At 40.8% G+C, this 20018-nt stretch overlaps 1 protein-coding gene and 1 long non-coding RNA gene across 4 annotated transcripts in view; one reads left to right on the forward strand and one right to left on the reverse strand.

Moving 5' to 3' along the window:
* INO80 (INO80 complex ATPase subunit) overlaps positions 1 to 20018 on the reverse strand; it is a 140899-nt gene that overhangs the window by 27447 nt on the left and 93434 nt on the right. For both annotated transcript variants that reach the window (XM_028850755.2, XM_015141961.3), the window contains exons 26-28: positions 15824 to 16049; positions 11004 to 11131; positions 310 to 404 (exon numbers count right to left, since the gene is read on the reverse strand). In XM_028850755.2, the coding sequence (XP_028706588.1) occupies positions 310 to 404; positions 11004 to 11131; positions 15824 to 16049 (449 nt within the window). The remainder of the gene's footprint in view (positions 1 to 309; positions 405 to 11003; positions 11132 to 15823; positions 16050 to 20018) is intronic.
* On the forward strand, positions 3751 to 15017 carry LOC144329844 (uncharacterized). 2 transcript variants are annotated; one of them, XR_013395515.1, is made up of 3 exons: positions 3751 to 6680; positions 11647 to 11767; positions 13328 to 13360. It is a non-coding gene; the product is annotated as an uncharacterized LOC144329844 (long non-coding RNA). The 2 variants fall into 2 exon arrangements; XR_013395514.1 differs by having other exon boundaries at positions 11647 to 15017.

The raw sequence follows: 20018 nt of genomic DNA on the forward strand, positions 1-20018 counted from the left end.
TTATCTATTGAGGAGGATCTTGGTTCATACTTAGAAACGATTTCTTTTGTTATCCAAAGAAATAGGCGCTGGTGTCATAAGAAAGCATACTTCAAACATACAAACTATCAGGTATATTCTCTTTTTCTCTCCCAGACACATAGATCTGAATTATGATAAGCAGATTTAGTAACTTCTTAAAATGGCAGGAATTACATCTTGATTCCTTAACAATCTCAGATGCCCTGGCATTAAAAAAAAAAAAACTTACCATTTCAAGCACTAGAGGGAAATGAAAAAGATAATTTTTGTAATTCCCATGAACATTACCTGTTCTGAAAATCAGCAACCATGTCTCGCCTCTCCGAGATCTTGGATGAGCCATCAAGCCTCATGTAAGTATGCTTCCTGTAAACCATGTATTCCTGCCAACCGGGATGAAAGGACACAGTAAGTCTGATGCAAATTACTGTATTCTGATTTCCATAAGCATCTACCCGTCTTCTACCTTGTCCACATTGGAGGCAAGCCATTATATCCAGAATGGGGAGAGCGCAACCTCAAGAGTACAGGAAGTTTACTTGTAAATGAGTTTACTGCCAATGTGTGAAAATCCAGGGCAATCTGAAGATTATAATCACTCTCAATTTCAGTTTGGAACCTAATCTTATTTCTGTAAATTCCTATAGGTTTCATTTAAAAAAAAAAAAAAAATTCCACAAACCAAAATAGTTTTTCAGTCATCAACCAGATATCTTTCACAGCTATGAAAATACCTACTTTTTTTTTTTTTTTTTTTTTTTTTTTTTTTTTTGAGACGGAGTCTCGCTCTGTCGCCCAGGCTGGAGTGCAGTGGCGCGATCTCGGCTCACTGCAAGCTCCGCCTCCCGGGTTCACGCCATTCTCCTGCCTCAGCCTCCCAAGTAGCTGGGACTACAGGCGCCCACAACCGCGCCCGGCTAATTTTTTGTATTTTTAGTAGAGACGGGGTTTCACCGTGGTCTCGATCTCCTGACCTTGTGATCCGCCCGCCTCGTCCTCCCAAAGTGCTGGGATTACAGGCGTGAGCCACTGCGCCCGGCAATACCTACTTTTTTTTTCAGTGAATAACATTCACTGAAATGAATGTGTTTCCCCAGAGCAAATCTTTACTGATTAAAATGCTTACATTTACAGCCTAAGCTTCCTTCTCCCATCAGAGCATGCATCACTGCTAGGGGAGGCCTAAGTACCAGAGTGAAACAAAAGACAAGGTAATTTTCTATGGCAGAGAATGTTCTTAACATTATCAAGAGGAATTACAACTTTTAAGACGTCAAAAGATACAATGGAGAGACTGCCTCTCCATTCTTAGAAGTTGCAATTCTTGGCCGGGCGTGGTGGCTCAAGCCTGTAATCCCAGCACTTTGGGAGGCCAAGATGGGCGGATCACGAGGTCAGGAGATCGAGACCATCCTGGCGAACACGGTGAAACCCCGTCTCTACTAAAAATACAAAACTTAGCCGGGCGCGGTGGCGGGCGCCTGTAGTCCCAGCTATTCGGGAGGCTGAGGCAGGAGAATGGCGTAAACCCGGGAGGCGGAGCTTGCAGTGAGCTGAGATCCGGCCACTGCACTCCAGCCTGGGCGACCGAGCGAGGCTCCGTCTCAAAAAAAAAAAAAAAAAAAAAAGAAGTTGCAATTCTTCTTATAGTTATGTCCAAATGAACATTTATTTCCTCTTTTGTTATCTCTGATTACACTACAAAAAGTCCACTTGTAGAAGAACTGGTATCAAAAACTCAACACAGCGGCCTATTTATAAGAAACAGCATAAAATAGTTACTTTGGTTCTAAAATAACTTTTCTATTGAAAAAGACTAATCATTTCTACATTTGGGAAATGTTTGTGTTAATTAGTTTTCTGTGATCAAATGTTCTTATATTGCTATATTTTCATATGTAACTCTTATACTTGGTGGGGCATTTTAGCACACAAGGTTGGTGTAGTTTGGTATATCTGGTGCAGCGTATGTGACAGCCTATTCTTAGATGGAGTGAGTGCCAAGAACTTGGCAGAGGTCTCTGGCTAGGGTACATGTGAAGCAAAGCTGGTCAACAAAGTAGACAAGCTCACTGACATACGCATCTTCATTGTGTTTTATGTTTGGTTTAATTTTAATTTAATTTTTTGCTATTTCTTTCTGTCTCGAAGTGGTTCCTTAAGAGCTGTGATAATCAAAGAGGAGCATAAAATACTCAAAGTGAGCTTCAAGTTCACACTTGCTGGCATTGCTACATTGTAGGACTGAGCTAATGGCAGAAGGGTAGGGGGTGTTTTGGATAAAAAGGACTTCAGGAAAGAAGGTATAAAATGATAGCAAGATGACGGTCCTTAGAGGCTTGCTATACCTTTTGCAGCTAATCCAATCACAGAATGTTGCAATCAGAACAACAAAATAACTAGACAATACCAAGATAGTTTACAGTCACCCATAACACAGATTATAATTTTAGCCTTATTTATTTATTTATTATTATACTTTAAGTTCTAGGGTACATGTGCACAACGTGCAGGTTTGTTACATATTGCCTTTTTTTTTTTTGAGACACAGTCTTGCTCTTGTCACCTAGGCTGGAGTGCAGTGGCGCAATCGTGGCTCACTGCAGTCTCCTCAAGCGATTGTCCTGCCTCAGCCTCCTGAACAGCTGGAATTACAGGCAACCGTCACCACACCTGGCTAATTTTTCTATTTTTAGTAGAGACGGGGTTTCACCATGCTGGCCCGGCTGGTCTCAAACTCCTAACCTCAGGTGATTTGCCTGCCTTGGCCTCCCAAAGTGTTGGGATTACAGGCGTGAGCCACTGCATCTTTTTTGCCTTTTAAACTGAACTTCTAGCCACATAAAAGCACTGATGAATGAATCTTCTAGTAAATGATGCTGTTTATATATTTATATATCAAGGCCAGCACAACCCCAGGGATATTATTCCTAGACCATAATCAAACCAACCCTGATTATAGAGAACCTGTTACTGAGGCAACAGAAGTGAATTATTCCCTTCCACAGCTTCAAGTCTTAGCTCCTGAACTAAGATGAGCAGTGGGATTTCAGGCTTTGGTAAATTTAGAGTCTATTTCAGTAAATAGCTTAAAAAAACAGAAAACAAGAAAATGGACATGAAAAGATCTGTTAAAAGTCTGAATACAGCAACATCTACATCCTCATACTATAGGAAAACACCTAAAAGACAAAGATTGGGGCCAGGTGTGGTGGTTGGCCGGGGGAAGTGGCTTACGCCTGTAATCCCAGCACTTTGGAAGGTCGAGGCAGGTGGATTACTTGAAGTCACGAGTTCAAGACCAGCCTGGCCAACATGGCGAAACCCCATCTCTACTGAAAATACAAAAATTAGCTGGGTGTGCTGGTATGTACCTGTAGTACCAGCTACTCAGGAGGCTGAGATGGGAAGATCACCCGAGCCCAGGGAGTTTGAGGCTGCAGTGAGCCAAGATCATGCCACAGCACTGCAGCCTGGGCAACAGGGTGACTGTCTCAAAACAAACAAAACAGGTGAATGGATAAAGAAAATGTGGTGTATATATATAAATATATACTGGAATATTATTCAGCCTTAAAAAGAAGGAAATCAACATGAGTAAACCTGATTATGTTAAATGAAATACGCCAGACATGGAAAAGACAAGTACTGCATGGTTCAACTTATATGTGCAAGCTTAAAAAGTTAAACTCATAAAAGTAGAGAGTAGAAGGGGGGTTGCCAGGGGCTAGGGGAAATGGGGAGATGTTGGTCAAAGGGTACAAAGATTTAGTTATGCAAAATCAAAAAAATCCTGGAGATCTAACCATTATGGTGACTACAGTTAATAATATTGTATCGTATATGTGAAATCTTCTAAGAGAGACAATATCACATGATCTACCTCAAATATATACAATTTTTATTTATCAAGCATACATCAGTAAAGCTGTAGCTGGAAAAAACTTCAAAGATTATTCTGATAGCCTATATTGGCAGCTGAGAACAACCACTAGAAAGGGAATGCAGGGCAGTTTCCCTTTGAACCTTGCCATTCAGCATGGCCCTTAGATGGGCAGCACTTGTACCACCTGAGGTCTGTTAGAAATGCAGAATTGAGGGACACACCTCTTACCCAGTAAGTCGTAATCTGCATTTTATTTTTATTTTTTTGAGATGCAGTCTTGCTCTGTTGCCCAGGCTGGAGTGCAATGGCGTGATCTTGGCTCACTGCAACTTCCACTTCCGGGGTTTAAGTGATTCTTGTGCCTCAGCCTCCCAGGTAGCTGGATTATAGGCATGCGCCACAATGCCTGGTTAAGTTTGTATTTTCAGTGGAGATGGGGTTTCACCATGTTGGTAGGGCTGATCTCAAACTCCTGACCTCAGGTGATACATCCACCTTGGCTTCCCAAAGTGCTGGGATTACAGGCGTCAGCCACGATGTCCAGCACACCATTAAAATGTGCATTTTAATAACTTTGATTCGAAAGCATTAATTTTGAGAAGCACTATGGTAGACATATGCAGTTTTTTGGGTTTTGTTTTGTTTTTGAGGCAGGGTCTTGCTCTATTGCACAGGCTGAAGTATAGTTTTCTTGGATCACTGCAGCCTCGACCTCCTGGGCTCAAGTGATCCTCTCACCTCAGCCTCCCAAGTAGCTGGAACTACAGGCATGCACTATTATGCCCAGCTAATTTTTTAATTTAAATTTAAAATTTTTATAGAGATAGGGGTCTTGCTATGTTGTCCAGGCTGGTCTTGAACTCCTGGGTTCAAGTGATCCTCCTCCCTTGGCCTTCCAAAGTGCTAGGATTACAGGTGTAAGCCACGGTGCCTGGCCAAACATACACTGTTTTTAAAGCATTGGAACACTTTCTTCAAGCAAACTCTTATATGGAACCCCTCTAATATAGATAATAGATAAAAGCATTGCTATCCTGACTGATAAAGAGTGGCCATCTCTGCTTAATATCTACCGGTCCTCTAACACATCTCATCAGTTTGAAAACCACTGTTTTACTATACAAGTTGGGAAGACAATGCTCTGTTTGCATGCCACTGATTAAAAGGTAGGACTTCGGATCACATCCACATGCCACATCAGTGGCATGCAAACAGAGCTGCCAGCATAACGCAAGATAGTTTTACTGAGCATTCACTAACTGCCAGTCACTATTCTATTTTACCTGGTTATGTTCATCTAATCATTATGGCAACCTTTAAGGTAGGTGCTATTTAATATATTTTTAAATTTCTCTTTTAATTTTTTCCCCCAGGATCAGAGATCACGATCAAAATCTTCATGATCTGCTCTGCAACAGCTTCCAATCACCTCCTTCTTACTTTTTTTTTTTAGATTTTTAATTTTCATGGGTGTATATTAAGGGTAGGTTTATTATTGTCCCTCCTATTTTACAGATGTTAAGGTCCCTCATGTGACACAGGCAGTTGGTGGCAGACCTAGGATTGAAACTCAAGCAGATTGGTTCCCGAGTCCTTGGCTTAACCCTCCTACTATTTCTCAGATGGAAGGGATGATCAGCACTACTAACATGAAATAAAAGGGAGCCCCATTAACCCTATGGTTTTTAATATATCCTATCCATAATCTGATCCACCACCATCATAAAGAAAGGATAATCAGACACCTGAAAAAATAAAGGCAAATGTTTTATATATCCTATTACCAACCTTTCATTCTGAAACTTCAATTCCAAAGCTGGCTCTGATTTCATTTTAACCAGATTTCATTTTGATAAAACAATTTTGGGAAAGGACTCAGTATGGTCCACAAACCTGCAGATGTGATGTAATTTTATTTTCTTGGACATGCTGTTTTCCATCTTTGGGGTATATAATTAGCAAAAAGGCTACTCTCTCTATTACAATTTTTCTGCAGTCCAAGTAAATTGAACCAAGCGAGTTAAGTTGACAACCATAATTCCCTTATCTAATACAGAGCCCTTTGGAGCAAGACAAGCAAAAGGCAATCATGGGCCCAAAATAATCTGACTTCAACCTACTCCTGTTATCTCCCTTTCTTCTATGCCATATGTTCCAGTCACAGTGGACTACTCTTGTACCTTTCCATCTCTCTTTTTACATCTGGCTTCCTTAGTCTCAAATTCCTTTCTCCCTGATGGTTGAAATTCTATTTGTTCTTAAGTTCAGATGTCACTGTCTTTGTGATGCCTTCCTTAAGAGTGACTCAGTTAGAAATAAACGTATCCTTCTTGCTATCCTCAGCTCTATTCACACATTTTGACATTAGTATCAGGGTTCACTGACAGTTACTTGTATATGTATATGTCTCCTCCACTAGATACATTCCTTAAAGTCAAACACCATGTTTAACTAATATTTGCATCTGCCTAGCATTAATGCTTTGCTCAAAGGTAGCATGGAGGAAAAAAAGAATTAAAAAGACTATACACAGCATGGCTGTAAGCTGACAATTTTTCTTCTATAATTCCTAAGACCTAATAAGAACTCTAGTTAACAGTAGCCCCAATTTTCTTTCTTTTTCTTTTTTTTGAAAGGAAGTAGAGTACACTTGGAAGAAGGCCAAGCAGGCAACTTAAGATATCAGATGTGCCAACCCAATTTGCTTTTCATTCCATGGGGCATTTTCAGAATACCCAGCTTTACAGTATCTTCAGAATCACAGCTTCCAAAGGTAACCTGCATTTCTAAGAGAGGCCAACTCATAAATGACAGAATGTCTACTCAGGATAAATCTTCCCCCAGTGAGCAACTGCACTTGGATAGCTGACTGAGCAAGTTACACAACTCAGGGTCTCAAATGTCATTATGTATGGATTATCTGGATTTAATTCTATATTGCACTATTATCACATATTGGTGCAGTTCAAGATTTGTCTGGATTTCAGTATTTAACAATTACACTACATATAGCAAAAAATGATTAACTCTTTCCAAGTACTCTTTATTGCATAGGAAAGTATCAAGTGGCTTATTTCCTTAAACTACAAACTCAGTTGCTTGATGCAACAGGAATGAAACTCAAAAGAGAAGACCCAGAGATAAGTCATTTGTAGTAAGTTAAAAGTTCTTTGCTACTAGAATACAGAGAATAGTCCCTAACCATGGTAAAACTGGTGGTGGCAGGAAAAGTTCTGCCTGACATCCAGCTGGATACCACCATCCCAAATGCACAGGGATCATATGTTCCCCTAGTATGCCCAACAGCCAAGATCCTATAGGTGGCCAGGTGCCGTGGCTCACGCCTGTAATCCCAACACTTTGGGAGGCCAAGATGGGAGGATTACTTAAGGTCAGGAGTTCGAGACCAGCCTGGCCAACATAGCGAAACCCCATCTCTACAAAAATACAAAAATTAGCCAGGCATGGTGATGCGTGCCTGTAATTCCAGCTGTTCCAGAGGCTAAGGAAGAACTGCTTGAACCCAGCAGGTGGAGGTTGCAGTGAGCCGAGATCTCACCACTGCACTCCAGCCTGGGTGACAGAGCGAGACTCCGTCTAAAACAAAACAACAATAACAACAAAACAACAAAAAAGATCCTATTGGTGGTTCAGTAAATATAAAATAAACTCATAATGACATTTATTGATCTATGATTCCCTCACCTATTTATGTCCTTGACTTCTGCCAGTGGCAAACTAAAAACTCCTGGCCCTGGAAATTAAGCAGTCTCCTCTTCACTATTTTGGTTTTTCTTAGTGCCCATTTGTTACAGCAAAAGCACTCTCCTTTTAAAAATCCCCTATCTGGAAATACTACTATTTAGATGCCATATGAAATAATACAACATTTCTGAATATATTCTATTTGGAAGAAGATCTGATATACACACAAGAAATTTAAAGCCAGATTTTTACCCAAGGAAAAAAGGAAGCGATCAATGACTTTAAAAAATACTGTGCAAATAGTAATGTCCAAAACTAGTATTTCTCACAGAATGGAAACCTGGCCATAGAGAAGTATGTGAATTCTTAATGTCTTCTAGTTCTGCCAAGCCCCAGAAACAGAGAGACAGACAGGCATGGCTAAGGCACATAACAACAACAAAACCCCAAAAAGCCTGTTGGATGAAAGAGAGCTGCTGACATACTCCACAGCAACACAGAGCTTTGATACCCGCAGTGTGAGTTTCTAACTCTTACTCTATTGGAAGCATTTCTTTCTCTCTTTGAAGAGGGTATACGATTTCAAGAGAAAAAGGAAAATCCTGAAATAACAAAACAACCAACATTTTGAGACTTAAGTTTGTGTTTTTTCTTAAGGTCAAGAACACTCAATGGACAGCATCTATTCAGAAGGTCCTAGTGCAAGACCACGTGCCAGGTCATGCTTTAATGCTAAAACATGGCTTTAATGAATGTTAGTACTCAGAGTTTCTATTATGAAAGTGACTGAAAAACACTCTTTCAAAGATTAAAAAATGCAGGCCTAGTGCTGCACTATCTCAAGATGCACAATATGTTTATATTTCAATCAATGATTAGATATACGGTAAACACTGTGGGCACTGTAATTCTGTGCTCATAAATTAAATTCTATTTCAGTACTAATCTCCTGGAATACAGAATGTGGTTCATTTGAGTGGATAATATTAAAATAAATTAAAAATGAATAACTTTAAGAAAATAAATGAAGAACCACTAGTGTAGTATTAAGGAAACCAGACAAGAGTTTCATTTTAGCTTTTAAAACATACAAATAGTTGCAACATTTTCTAGTTTCAGCATCCAAGATGCATGTTATACATATGGCTAAGGAATGTCAGCAGTTGTGAAATTCAGGCTTTGAATTTGCATTTCCCTAATTTGGAATTCCCCTTAGAAATACATCTATGTTTAGAGAGGCTCTCAAGCTGCTTATTTGCAAAACCTACTCACTAGGTCCACAACCCAAAAATAACTGTTGGATTACAGATAGAGAGGAAGTGATCCTGGTGGGTAGAATTTACAGCACTTATCCTGAACGAACTTACCATACTCTGTAATATTTAAAGAGAACCTAGAAGTGTGCAATACACCGAGGGAAGGACTAAAATAGAGGCTGTATCAAACTTAAACCACCTACACTCACCTTTACTTATCAAAGCTAGTTTATTTTTTGATTGCTCATTCACATTCCCTTGGAACTTCCCTTTAATATGAATCAACATGTAATACAACAGTCTTGGAAAAGAAATACCATTATGTCCCTTACTAGTATCCTTAGCATACTGCTTTTTCTTTAATTGTTAGCAGCTGAAGATCACTACTTTAGCTATACTTTCCCTGCCTCTTGAGGACAAGGAAAGTGCACTTTACCTAAAAAGAGCCCCACTGCAGGAAAAGTTACTCATGTTGTTTTGGCTGTTGGGAGCATGTTTGAACGGAACACTAGACATGCAGGCGGTCCTTCTATTTTGGATTACTGCTGTTAGGACATTTAACATAGTTAACATATACATCAAACGCAACAGCTTAATCACCTCTCTTATGGTGACTTACATTCACTCATAGGCACTTTCATCATTTAGGAATAAGTGGCCTACTCATAATACAAACCAGAGAGTTTAGCCTGTCAACATCATTCAAGGGGCTATGAAACCTAAGACTTGGTGCTGAAACTGACCCCAAAAATCATTTATGTCTCTGGCTAAAAGAAGTTACCAGATTATTAAAAGAAACCTCCCACTGATTTCAGATAAATTCATTGCAAAATTCAACAAGCCAATCCTGGCTTCCAAAAAGCCTAAAAACCCTCCTTAAGGCTAGCCTTCATTCCTTCTCTACTGATACGGTCCCTATTGCTTTATTCCTAGGTAATGATAACAACAGTACAATTTCCACTTACTTATTACTATTCCCTGGTGTAACAGGGCGAGGGTATGAAGCCTTACATATATAAAAACATGAGAATATTCATGTACTTCTGACAACCAGGTGCTTTTGCCTCTCAAACTTTATTTATATAAAGACTTATTCTACCAGTTTGTGATTATCTGTTCTCATTTTCACTCTCCTGTTTCAAGGTCTGTGACCTCCTGTCCCTTAAAAAATAAGTCACCACTCAGACAAGAAAGAGAAAAAACCTCAACAAAGAAGCAATTAAAGAAACAAAAGCTGCTTTGCACAGTTATATCTTTTCCACTAACTTAGTAGCTGTCAAGCCTGGTTGCATATTAGAATCACCCCAGGACCTTTTAAATATCCTGATGCCCAGACCTCATTTCAAACGTAGTAAGAAAGAATCTCTAGGAATGGGACTAGACATCCACATTTTTTAAAAGCTTCTCAGGTAACTGCAGTAAGTAGTCAAGTTGAGAATCACTACATTAACTTAGGTTGAATAGCTGTTCTCTGCTTTTTTTACACAGAGAACTAATCCTAAATCTTGTTTTCCATACATAATTTTAGATTCCTACGCTGTGACCTACTTTAAAATTAAGAAATGTCTTCCCTAGTAAAAGAAAGATGTAAGGGGTGTTCTATTTCACTGGTATAGGGAAGGGGGCGCAAGTCCTTCACATACTCCCCATGCCAGGATCTAACTCTGCTCCCTTTATAGATTATAAAATCAAAATAAGGAGTTTTGGGGGCTGGGTGTGGTGGCTTACGCCTGTAATCCCAACACTTTGAGAGGCTGAGGTGGGTGGATCACTTGAGGGCAGGAGTTCAAGACCAGCCCAGCTAACATGGCGAAACACCATCTCTATTAAAAAATACAAAAAAAAAAAAAAAAGTGGGGTGTGGTGGTGCACACCTGTAATCCCAGTTACTCGGGAGACTGGAGCAGAAGAACTGCTTGAACCCGAAAGGCAGAGGTTGCAGAGCTGAGATCGTGTAACTGCACTCCAGCCTGGGTGACAGAGTGAGACTATGTCTCAAAAAAAAGAGGAAAAAGAAAAAAGAAAAAAGGGAGTTTTGGGGTTCCCATTAAGCAGGACTAACATTAGTCATGGACATCTGATTACTACAAATTAAATGTCAAGGTATCCTAGGTCCCCAAGATTCCTTCTCCTACCTCCAGCAGGTCTATCATCCTGGTCATCTGGGAGTAGATAAGGACCCTATGCCCTTGAGACTTGAGCCGAGTCAGCAGGACATCAAGGGCATACAGCTTTCCACTGTCAGTGATGAGGCTCTCCTTGCCTGGGGAGAAGAAAAGGGGGTGGGGGGGAACTGTATTTAATTGAAGTGACAAAATCACTCAATGCAAAGCTGTATGCAACCACAAACACTATAACCAAGATGCTTGTCATCATGAGATCAGAAAAGTGCTCTAAAGGGAGAATGCAAAGCCCTGAAAAGATCATGACTCCAAGAGTGCCCTGGGAAAAGATATCCCAAAAGGGGGAAGTGTAAATTCCCTGATGACTCTCAATCAGACATGTGCTCTTAAGGCACTTAAAAGCATCCCTGCTCCACATCCTTACTCAGAGGACACCAGGTATACACTGACACCTATGGGTGACATCTACATCAATCTGCTGTTAAGTGACCTGAAAATTTTGTTTTTCCTTTGTTCATCCTATCTCTAGATATCTGTTTCTGCTAGTTCTGTGACTGTCTACATCTCGAAAGCACTGAGAATGTATCCTACCTGCCTTTGGAGAACAGCAAACAAAGAGATTTATAACCTCTCTCTTTTTTTCCCCTTTTTCAAGACAGAGTCCCACTCTTCACCCAGGCTGGAATGCAGTGGCACGATAACAGCTCATTGCAGCCTTGACCTCTTGGGCTCAAGTGATCCTCCCATCTCAGCCTCCTGAGCAGCTTGGACTACAGGTGAGCTATTACACCCAGTTAATTTTGTCTCTGTTTTTTGTAGAAGCAGGGTATTGCCATATTGCCTAGGTTGGTCTTGAACTCCTGGGCTCAAGGGATGCTCCCGCCTTGGCCTCCTAAAGTGCTGAGCCATGGTACCCAGCCCCCTACCTTTTTTTTTTTTTTTTTTTAAACCCAAAACTAGCTCTCTGGGAGGACTGCAAATCGGTTGGCAGGTAAATGTCATTAACCCTAGTTGTATGTTAATTCAATAAAGACAGCAAGCAGGTCTTTTCAGAAAGACTGACTTTGAGTTTCTCCGCAATGAAGCTCCTCTCGCTCACTAACTTGTGCGCTCTCCTTCCTCTTCTCACAAGAAAAGCATTTTAGCAACAGATCTTTAAAGAACACTTAACTCACAAATTTTCATCTTATTCAGTTAGTATCATTTAGCTCCCATCATATTCAGGAAGTAGAGTTTCCTGTTTGCAGACTGGTCCATAAACATGCCCTGAACAATTGCTGCTATTAAGAGGGGAAGAGTATAGGCTTAAGGGGTTGGGGAAGAGTATATGTGGAAGTGGCCATAGGACACAAAAAGGGAGAAAGGACAGAGATATTATGTAGACAACTAACACTTAAAAGAGAAAAACTGTTAAGAAAAACACAAAGTACCTCCTCAGTTTCTGGGTTTGAACCTATGGCATTTCTTCAGAATGACAGAGTCTGACTGTTGACAGCAATCCAAAAGTTCTCAACAGTCATTCTCTGTTCTTGCCACAATTTGCCAAATGCACAATTATTGTATACAAAGAATAAGAACGGATATGCTGACAGCACCATAACAAATCATTGGCCACTCTGATTTTGCTACAAAGCCACAGGTCCTGGCTGTTTACTCCCTCTGCACTGCAGCCTGCCATTTCCCACCTTCGGAATGCTGCCAGGCCATGTCTCCTTCCACCATCCCCTCCCTGACACTGTGGCACACACCTTTGTTCAGTCTCTTTGTTTGGTCCTGTTTAGATTATTGAAATGCTCTTCTTTTTGTTGGTCTCCTTACCAACACAATCAAATGACGGCAGCTGGGACAGAACTGACTGCTAAGCCCTCTCCCTGGCACCAGACAAGGAGTACTGTATAAATTCCAAGTCTGAGCAGGCAGCAAAGCTTTCATAACAACTTTTAAGGTTTTATTCTTACCACAATTACCCTTCTCCAGTAACTGAATTCCCTGAGGTCTCTCAATTTTGATAGCTCCTAAACATTCACCACAGAGCTACCAATCAGCTTTAGATATTATACTTCTCTCTGTTCTCATTAAAAGCACAAGGTGAAAAAAAAAAGACAATATATTTTTCAGCCCTTGAGTGAGAGTGGGCAAGCTAAGTTCCTAAGATTTCTGTAGCCTGCTTATCTTCTTTCTCCATTTAGATATACTCTCTCAGCACAAATGTTAATGCATATACAAATTTGTTTTACGTCTGAATTTTGAGAAACTAAATCATGATTCAATGGTTTTCAAACAGTCCTGCTTCCCACATCTACTTTACTTTACTAATCAGAATGAACTGTTCCTAGGATTAGAAAAGCTCAGAAATGAAGATGTGCATATACTTATAAAGACAGAACTCTGCTACGACTAAAGGAAGCATGAAGTGGTACCTGCTGTCAGCTTGTTATCTAGTTATTGTGTAGGTGGGGAAGGGAGAAGTGGATGGACTGGATTTCTTTGTACTGCCCTGAAGGAAAAGGACTAAGAAGAAACACTTCAGCAACAGCCTTAAAACACTTAAGCAATGAACACTATCTCCGATTTGCTGGTAAGCATGCTAAATGGAGGAAATAAGATATGCAGGAAAAACAGGTTTCTTTCTCTGAACACACTAGAGTGACTTCTGGGGCTGGCATTTGTTAGCCAAGTTTTAAGAAGTCACTTAAGTTGCACTGGACAAGAGCTCCACCTGTTGTTAAGCAGGATACAGAGACATAAGGAACACAATTCTCTAGAAATTCAGCTGATTCTGCTAAGTCAAACCTGTGTCCAACCCCTTCTTTAAAACAGGAGCTTTCTGGATCCTTGGGTGCTAAAAATAAATAAAACGGGAGCTTAAAAAATGTTGAAATGAACAAACCTATCATACTCTCTTACAAACTTTCCTACAATCCTATGGTATAATCTTATAGCACTTTCATTTAGATATAGGTTTTCACCATCCACAGTGTAAAATCCTGTTCAGCGATAAAAAGAATGTATCCTATGGCAGTAAAATTAGGGCAGAAGATTAAATAACATCTCCTTTTTCCCAGGAAAGGGGACTTTTTGAAGGGATTGTACATCTTTCTGGTGAAACATGGAGAAGAAAAGGTGTGAAACCCTGAAGATTTTGGTTAGTCTCTCAAGGAATATGGAAGCAACCCTTCTCAGGGAAAGAGAAAATATAAAAGTATAAAGGAAAGAGATGAAATAAGGGTTCCAGTGAGACACCCCCAACCCCCGCCCTGTCCCAGCTAGTCTACAGAGCACAATGGGGTGAGGAGCTGGTTGGTTCTCACAGTAAACAGCCAGTGAGGCTGGTGCTTTTTATCGATGCAAAAAGAACTCAGACGCTTCCTGCTATTTAAACAAGGTCCATTTTTCTTTCAAAGAACAGGAAAAGCCACAAGAGATTCCCACAACGCCAGCAATAAGCCATCTACTCCTATAATGGGAACTTAGGAGCCAGAATGAAGAAGGGAGAAAAAAGAAGTAAGGTGCTATCTTGCTTCTTTCAATAACGGTGCTCATCTCTTGCCTGGGATTCTGTGGTTTCCTTATCAGCTTGCTTTACACTTAGGTTGCCCCCCTGATTTTCAAACAATATTATTTCCACTCACTGCTTTCATGTGCTTTAAGTCAGTTACAAGGCCATGTGTAATACTGCTTTCAGATACTCAGAAAGACATCTTGGAGTTCTCAAAGCACTTCCAAGCTACTAACAGGCTGGTGCAAACCCCTTGACACTTGACAAAATAAAATTGAAAAACCAGGCCTTGCACACTGGAATCCAGTTATCTCTTAGAGACAGAAGAAGACCTCTGTTCAATGCTTAGCTCTAGTTTATTTCCATTACATGCCAGTAAAAGGGATATAGTCGGCCAGGCGCGTGGTTCACGCCTGTAATCCCAGCACTTTGGGAGGCCGAGGCAGGCAGATCACAAGGTCAGGAGATCAAGACCATCCTGGCTGACATGGTGAAACCCTGTCTCTACTAAAAATACAAAAAATTAGCTGGGCATGGTGGTGGGTGCCTGTAGTCCCAGCTACTTGGGAGGTTGAGGCAGGGCTTGCAGTGAGCCGAGATCATTCCAGCCTGGGCAACAGAGTAAGACTCCGTCTCAAAACAAACAAACAAACAAACAAACAAACAAAACCAGAATATAGTCAAAATGTCAGAGAATCTGGACAACCAAAACTAACACTATAGCTCCAAGCTACCACTCCAGTTTGCCTACAGGTGTAAGCAAAGAACGTGAGCCTATGAATTCTCTGTGTTCAGTTTCCTTAAAAGTAGTCTCACTAAAGCAAAGATGAAAACCTAGTTTCCTTTCAACCCTCGACTTTGACTCTAGGGGATCTGGGAATCCGCTAGTATTTTGGCATAGAATGCACTGTTTTTCTCTTGTTATCATTCATATCTCTAGTGCTTCATGTAGAACACTGTTTATGCTATTTAAACTAGGCTTTCTGTGGAGTGACGACATTCTCATTCATTCCACTGGCAATGGCACAAGACAACCGTACTCATTCGACCTACAGCCTATCCTACTAAGTTTATTTCTACCTTTTAAGAGTGGCATTTCTTTCTCAGCTGTAAGCATGTCAAAGGAGTGTATTTAAGCAGAAATCTAAAAATATTTCTCTCTCCACTCATCATAAATTACTAATGTTCTTACCTATAAACTACTAAGGGCAAAAAAGGAAGTAGAAACCTCAAGAACAGTAAACTCCAAATATCTGAAAGGACCACATGGAGAGAACCCTGGTTCTCCCCTTGCCAAAGCGAGGAACATATTCCAAGAGAACTGAGAACTCACCTGGAATCCTGATGAAAGACCAGCCATTCTGAGGCCTGATGCTCCACAGACCTCCAGCTGGCTCTGGGAAGAACTGTGATCGTCGATTTAGCCAGTCTGCAGCTAGTTCAGGGGCCCCATTCAACAAACACTGCTTGGCTGCCAGACTCCCTCCTTCCTTTAGAACTCGCCTTTCATATTCTGCACTTCGGTCATTGCAGTAAGAATCCAATGGTACTGCGGTAACCTGCAGTTAAAGATTCACATGAGATGGCTCTTTCACATTGTCTATACACACTATGCCTTTTGGGAACCTCAACTTTGAAATCAGACTAATGTGGATAGTTCTTAGACTAGTGGTTTTAAATACCTATTCTGGCACACTAAGCTGTCCCTAATGACTTAGTGAGCTTTTCCAGATAAAAAGCCAACCTCTTATAACATGAAACCTGCAAACAAACTAAAGATCCAAAGACAGCTGGAGTTTGCAGATAAACCAGGACACCAGTCAACAATAACTCTATTACATGCATATATATCTGATCATTTTCCCACCTCCTTCACTGCTAGATACTGTTCTTGGCAAAGTTCTCTTAGCCATACGCATGATGGTGATGACAGAAAGGGAGCTGCAGCTAGTCAGACATCATTTAAAAACTAAAGAATATTGGCCTGGCATATTTGAAGTCATCTTTAATGCTTTTGTGGCAAAGCTCCCAAATTTATCGACAGCTTTCTCCTCTTCCCTGACCAGGTTGCTGACTGACAAACCTAATGAAAGAGAAACTTTCTTTCAGGCGGTAAACTGGAGAAGGGGGAGTGGGGAGGGCAGGGAACTGAGTAGGGAAGCAATTGCCAGAGAGTAGCAGATTCGTTTCCTGGCTTGGCCAAAGGCTATACACAAATTCTTATCTCAATACAAGGTGTAACCAAACAATACTCAGCTGCTGCTCACTCAATGGAGTAGAGGGCTCCCGCCAATTCAGAAATACAGATTTTATCCTTCTTTGGCTATCTGGGTTTATTCTTACTCTAACAGGCAGTATTTGGATACCTGTGAAGTCAATTGGTAAGGAACTTGTTGAAGATGACAAGGCTAGCTTTTGTTAAAATGTGGAGGCTGTGATTATCCGTCAAGCCCACGCTGACAAAAATGCTCAAAGCCCATTTCAGGTTGAATATCCCTAATCTGAAAATCTAAAATCCAAAATGCTCCAAAATCTAAAACTTTGAGTGCCTACATGATGCACCAAGGAAATGCTCATTGGAGCATTTTGGGTTTGGGATTTTTGGATGAGATACTCAATCTGCATACGCAGAATTGCTCAGAAGAACTCTAGAGCTAGACTAAGACATGGGGAGAAACAGGGTATGAGAAGCAAGGGCCACAGCATAGGAGAGATCAGAACATAAAACACTGGCTGTATCTAGTTAGGTAGTTCTATTATTTCATGGAGTTAGGCACCCAGGGAACTTGATCTTGCTATTAACTTTTCTATTTTCATGTTGATCAAGCTTTAGGGAAATGGCTGTCAAGTTTTGGTATGCATAAGGACCTCCTTTGAAGCGGATCAAAAGTGTAGATTTCAATACAGAAGAACTGAAGGAGGGGCCAACAGATCTATGTTTTTGACAAGCACCCCAGCATCCCAAGCTGAACCTTGAGAAATACTGCCTTGAGGCATATAAACAGCTGACCATGGGGCTGCAGGTGCCTCTGGAGGGTACCAATGTGACAGAAAGAGCATCGTTTACCAATAACCAGAGAATACTCTGGCTTGCAGATGAAGAAGAACTGAGTTTGCTAGGGAGCAGTGCCATCTATAGTCCAGATGCAAAACTACAGAGGGTCACAGCAAACTGGGCCTGGAGTTCCAAAACCAGTTCACAACAAAAATAGTTTATCCAAACAGTATCAGAAACTCGTAACACCTTTATCCTCTCCAGAAGGAACTTGTTTTTGGCTGGGCGTGGTGGCTCACACCTGTAATCCCAGCACTTTGGAAGGTTGAGGTGGCAGATCGCTTAAGGTCAGGAGTTCGAGACTAGCCTGGCCAACATGGCAAAACCCTATCTCTACAAAAAATACAAAAATTAGCCTGGCATGGTGGCGTGCACCTGTAATCCCAGATAGTTGGGAGACTGAGGCACAAGAATGGCTTGAACCTAGGAGGCAGATGTTGCAACGAGCCAAGACTGTGCCACTGTACTCCAGCCTGGGCGATAGGGTGAGAGACTGTCTCAAAAAAAAAAAAAAAAAAAAAAAAAGGTAAAAAAAGGAGCTTGTTTTCTTGCTTCCAACTTATTCATCTTTCCCCATGAATAAATGAGCATGGGCAAATAAATATGGACCAAATGAAAGCAAATAAATATGGGAATACAAAGCAGATGGATGAAAATTGGGTCTCTTTCCCTTCTATGACTTGACATGGCAGTATCCCAGCAGATTCTGGGTCAGAGCAGACATCTCCCCTGTAGGATGTGTTGCAGACCTGCAAAATTAATAGCAGCTATACCTCTATAAAAAGTTTAAAAAGTAATAGTGTACACTACAGAAATATGACCAGTTCTATGTATCTTGAACAGCATGCATACTCTTAGATGAGTAAAGCATATTTAGTCTTCTCTAGTAAGACTCACACCGCCGGGCACGGTGGCTCACACCTGTAATCCCAGCACTGTGGGAGGCCGAGGTGGGTGAATCACCTGAGGTCAGGAGTTCGAGACCGGCCTGGCCAACATGGTGAAACCTGCCTCTACTAAAAATACAAAAATTAGCTGGGCATGGTAGTGCCTGCTTATAATTGCAGCTACTCGGGAGGCTGAGGTGATAGAATCACTTGAATCCAACAGGTCGAGGTTGCAGCAGTGAGATGAGATTGCGCCACTGCACTCCAGCCTGCGTGACACAGCGAGACTCTGTCTCGGAAAAAAAAAAAAAAAAAAAAAAAAAAAAAAGACTCATACAGACCAATTTTATATTCACAGATAACCGTTTTGATTAAAAAAAATTTTTTTACATAAAGACTCTGTGCTCATATTCTCGAGATGAAAAGCCAAAAGCCAGAATCTCAGCATGAAAGAACAGACACACAAGAAGAATGGTTTTTCTGCCTGGGATTCATTTCTAGGCACTCTTATAGTTTAAAAACAAAACAACTTTTTCCACTTATAAACTTTCATCTATTTTTCAATTTACAGTTTGATGATACCCTTCCAGGTCCAGGATTGAAGGCTGAGAGGTTTATAAGACACTGTTCTTAGTGAAATATTTTTCCATGTTTTGACAGGCTTCTTTAGCCAGGAGCCCGGGATCAAGATATTAATATATGCAGAATCATACAATGTCATGTTGTAAGTATGTAAGCAATGTACTTATGAGGTCCAAATGAGGGCAAAAATGTACAATCTACTTAGAATAAATCCTGCTTTCTAAGTCAGCTGTATCCCAGACAGCCTCCCCCCTATTCTGCTAACCCCAAGTGACCTTCTGATTTGATCAGAAGAAGGGAAGATGAAGCATGACGTACCATTCTTCCCTCCCCACAAAAAATGTATACTCCCTCTTGTCCTACAGAAGCTAACCCCTTTCTTGCTTCATTAACTTCTGAAACTACAGTACCTTCAGGGGCTGCCTCCTTAAGCGTTCAGCGCGTCCTTCCTGAGGACATGTATGTTCCTGCTCTAGGTGAAGGAAGCGTAACCGCTCCAAGCGCTGCAGTATGTTGGTAAGAATTCCTAGGGCCTTAATTTATTAACCCTGCAGAATTAATTCCTCAGCTAATGATAAAACAACTCCTATAATTCCTTCCATAGTGGCACAATTCTTCCTGAACTGACCCTGAAGTTTTCATAGCATGTGTCAGAGAAATTAATTTGCCTAATTCAAGGCCAGGGTTGGCTTCAAAGGACTTCAGTTTCTCTCCCCCCAATACAGATAGGTTAGAAGTCAATATAAGATAATTAGGGTATCTCATGACATTTTGCCTTATTCACTGATTTGAATCCCTAGGACTGATCTGAAAGGTAAAAGTTGTATATCTGTGTATGAAATATTCAGAGATACCTAAACTCTTCTTCCTGTCCTCCTAATCATGGTGTAATTACTCCCATTTTCAGGTTTAGCTATGTAAAGAAACTCTACAAACATGGGAGGGGCCAAGTGGGAAAGGAGCAGCCTTTCAGCCAAACGATAAAAGCTTTCTCCTGCTCCCTG

This window comes from Macaca mulatta, chromosome 7 (assembly GCF_049350105.2).
Source record: "Macaca mulatta isolate MMU2019108-1 chromosome 7, T2T-MMU8v2.0, whole genome shotgun sequence".
Taxonomy (NCBI): domain Eukaryota; kingdom Metazoa; phylum Chordata; class Mammalia; order Primates; family Cercopithecidae; genus Macaca; species Macaca mulatta.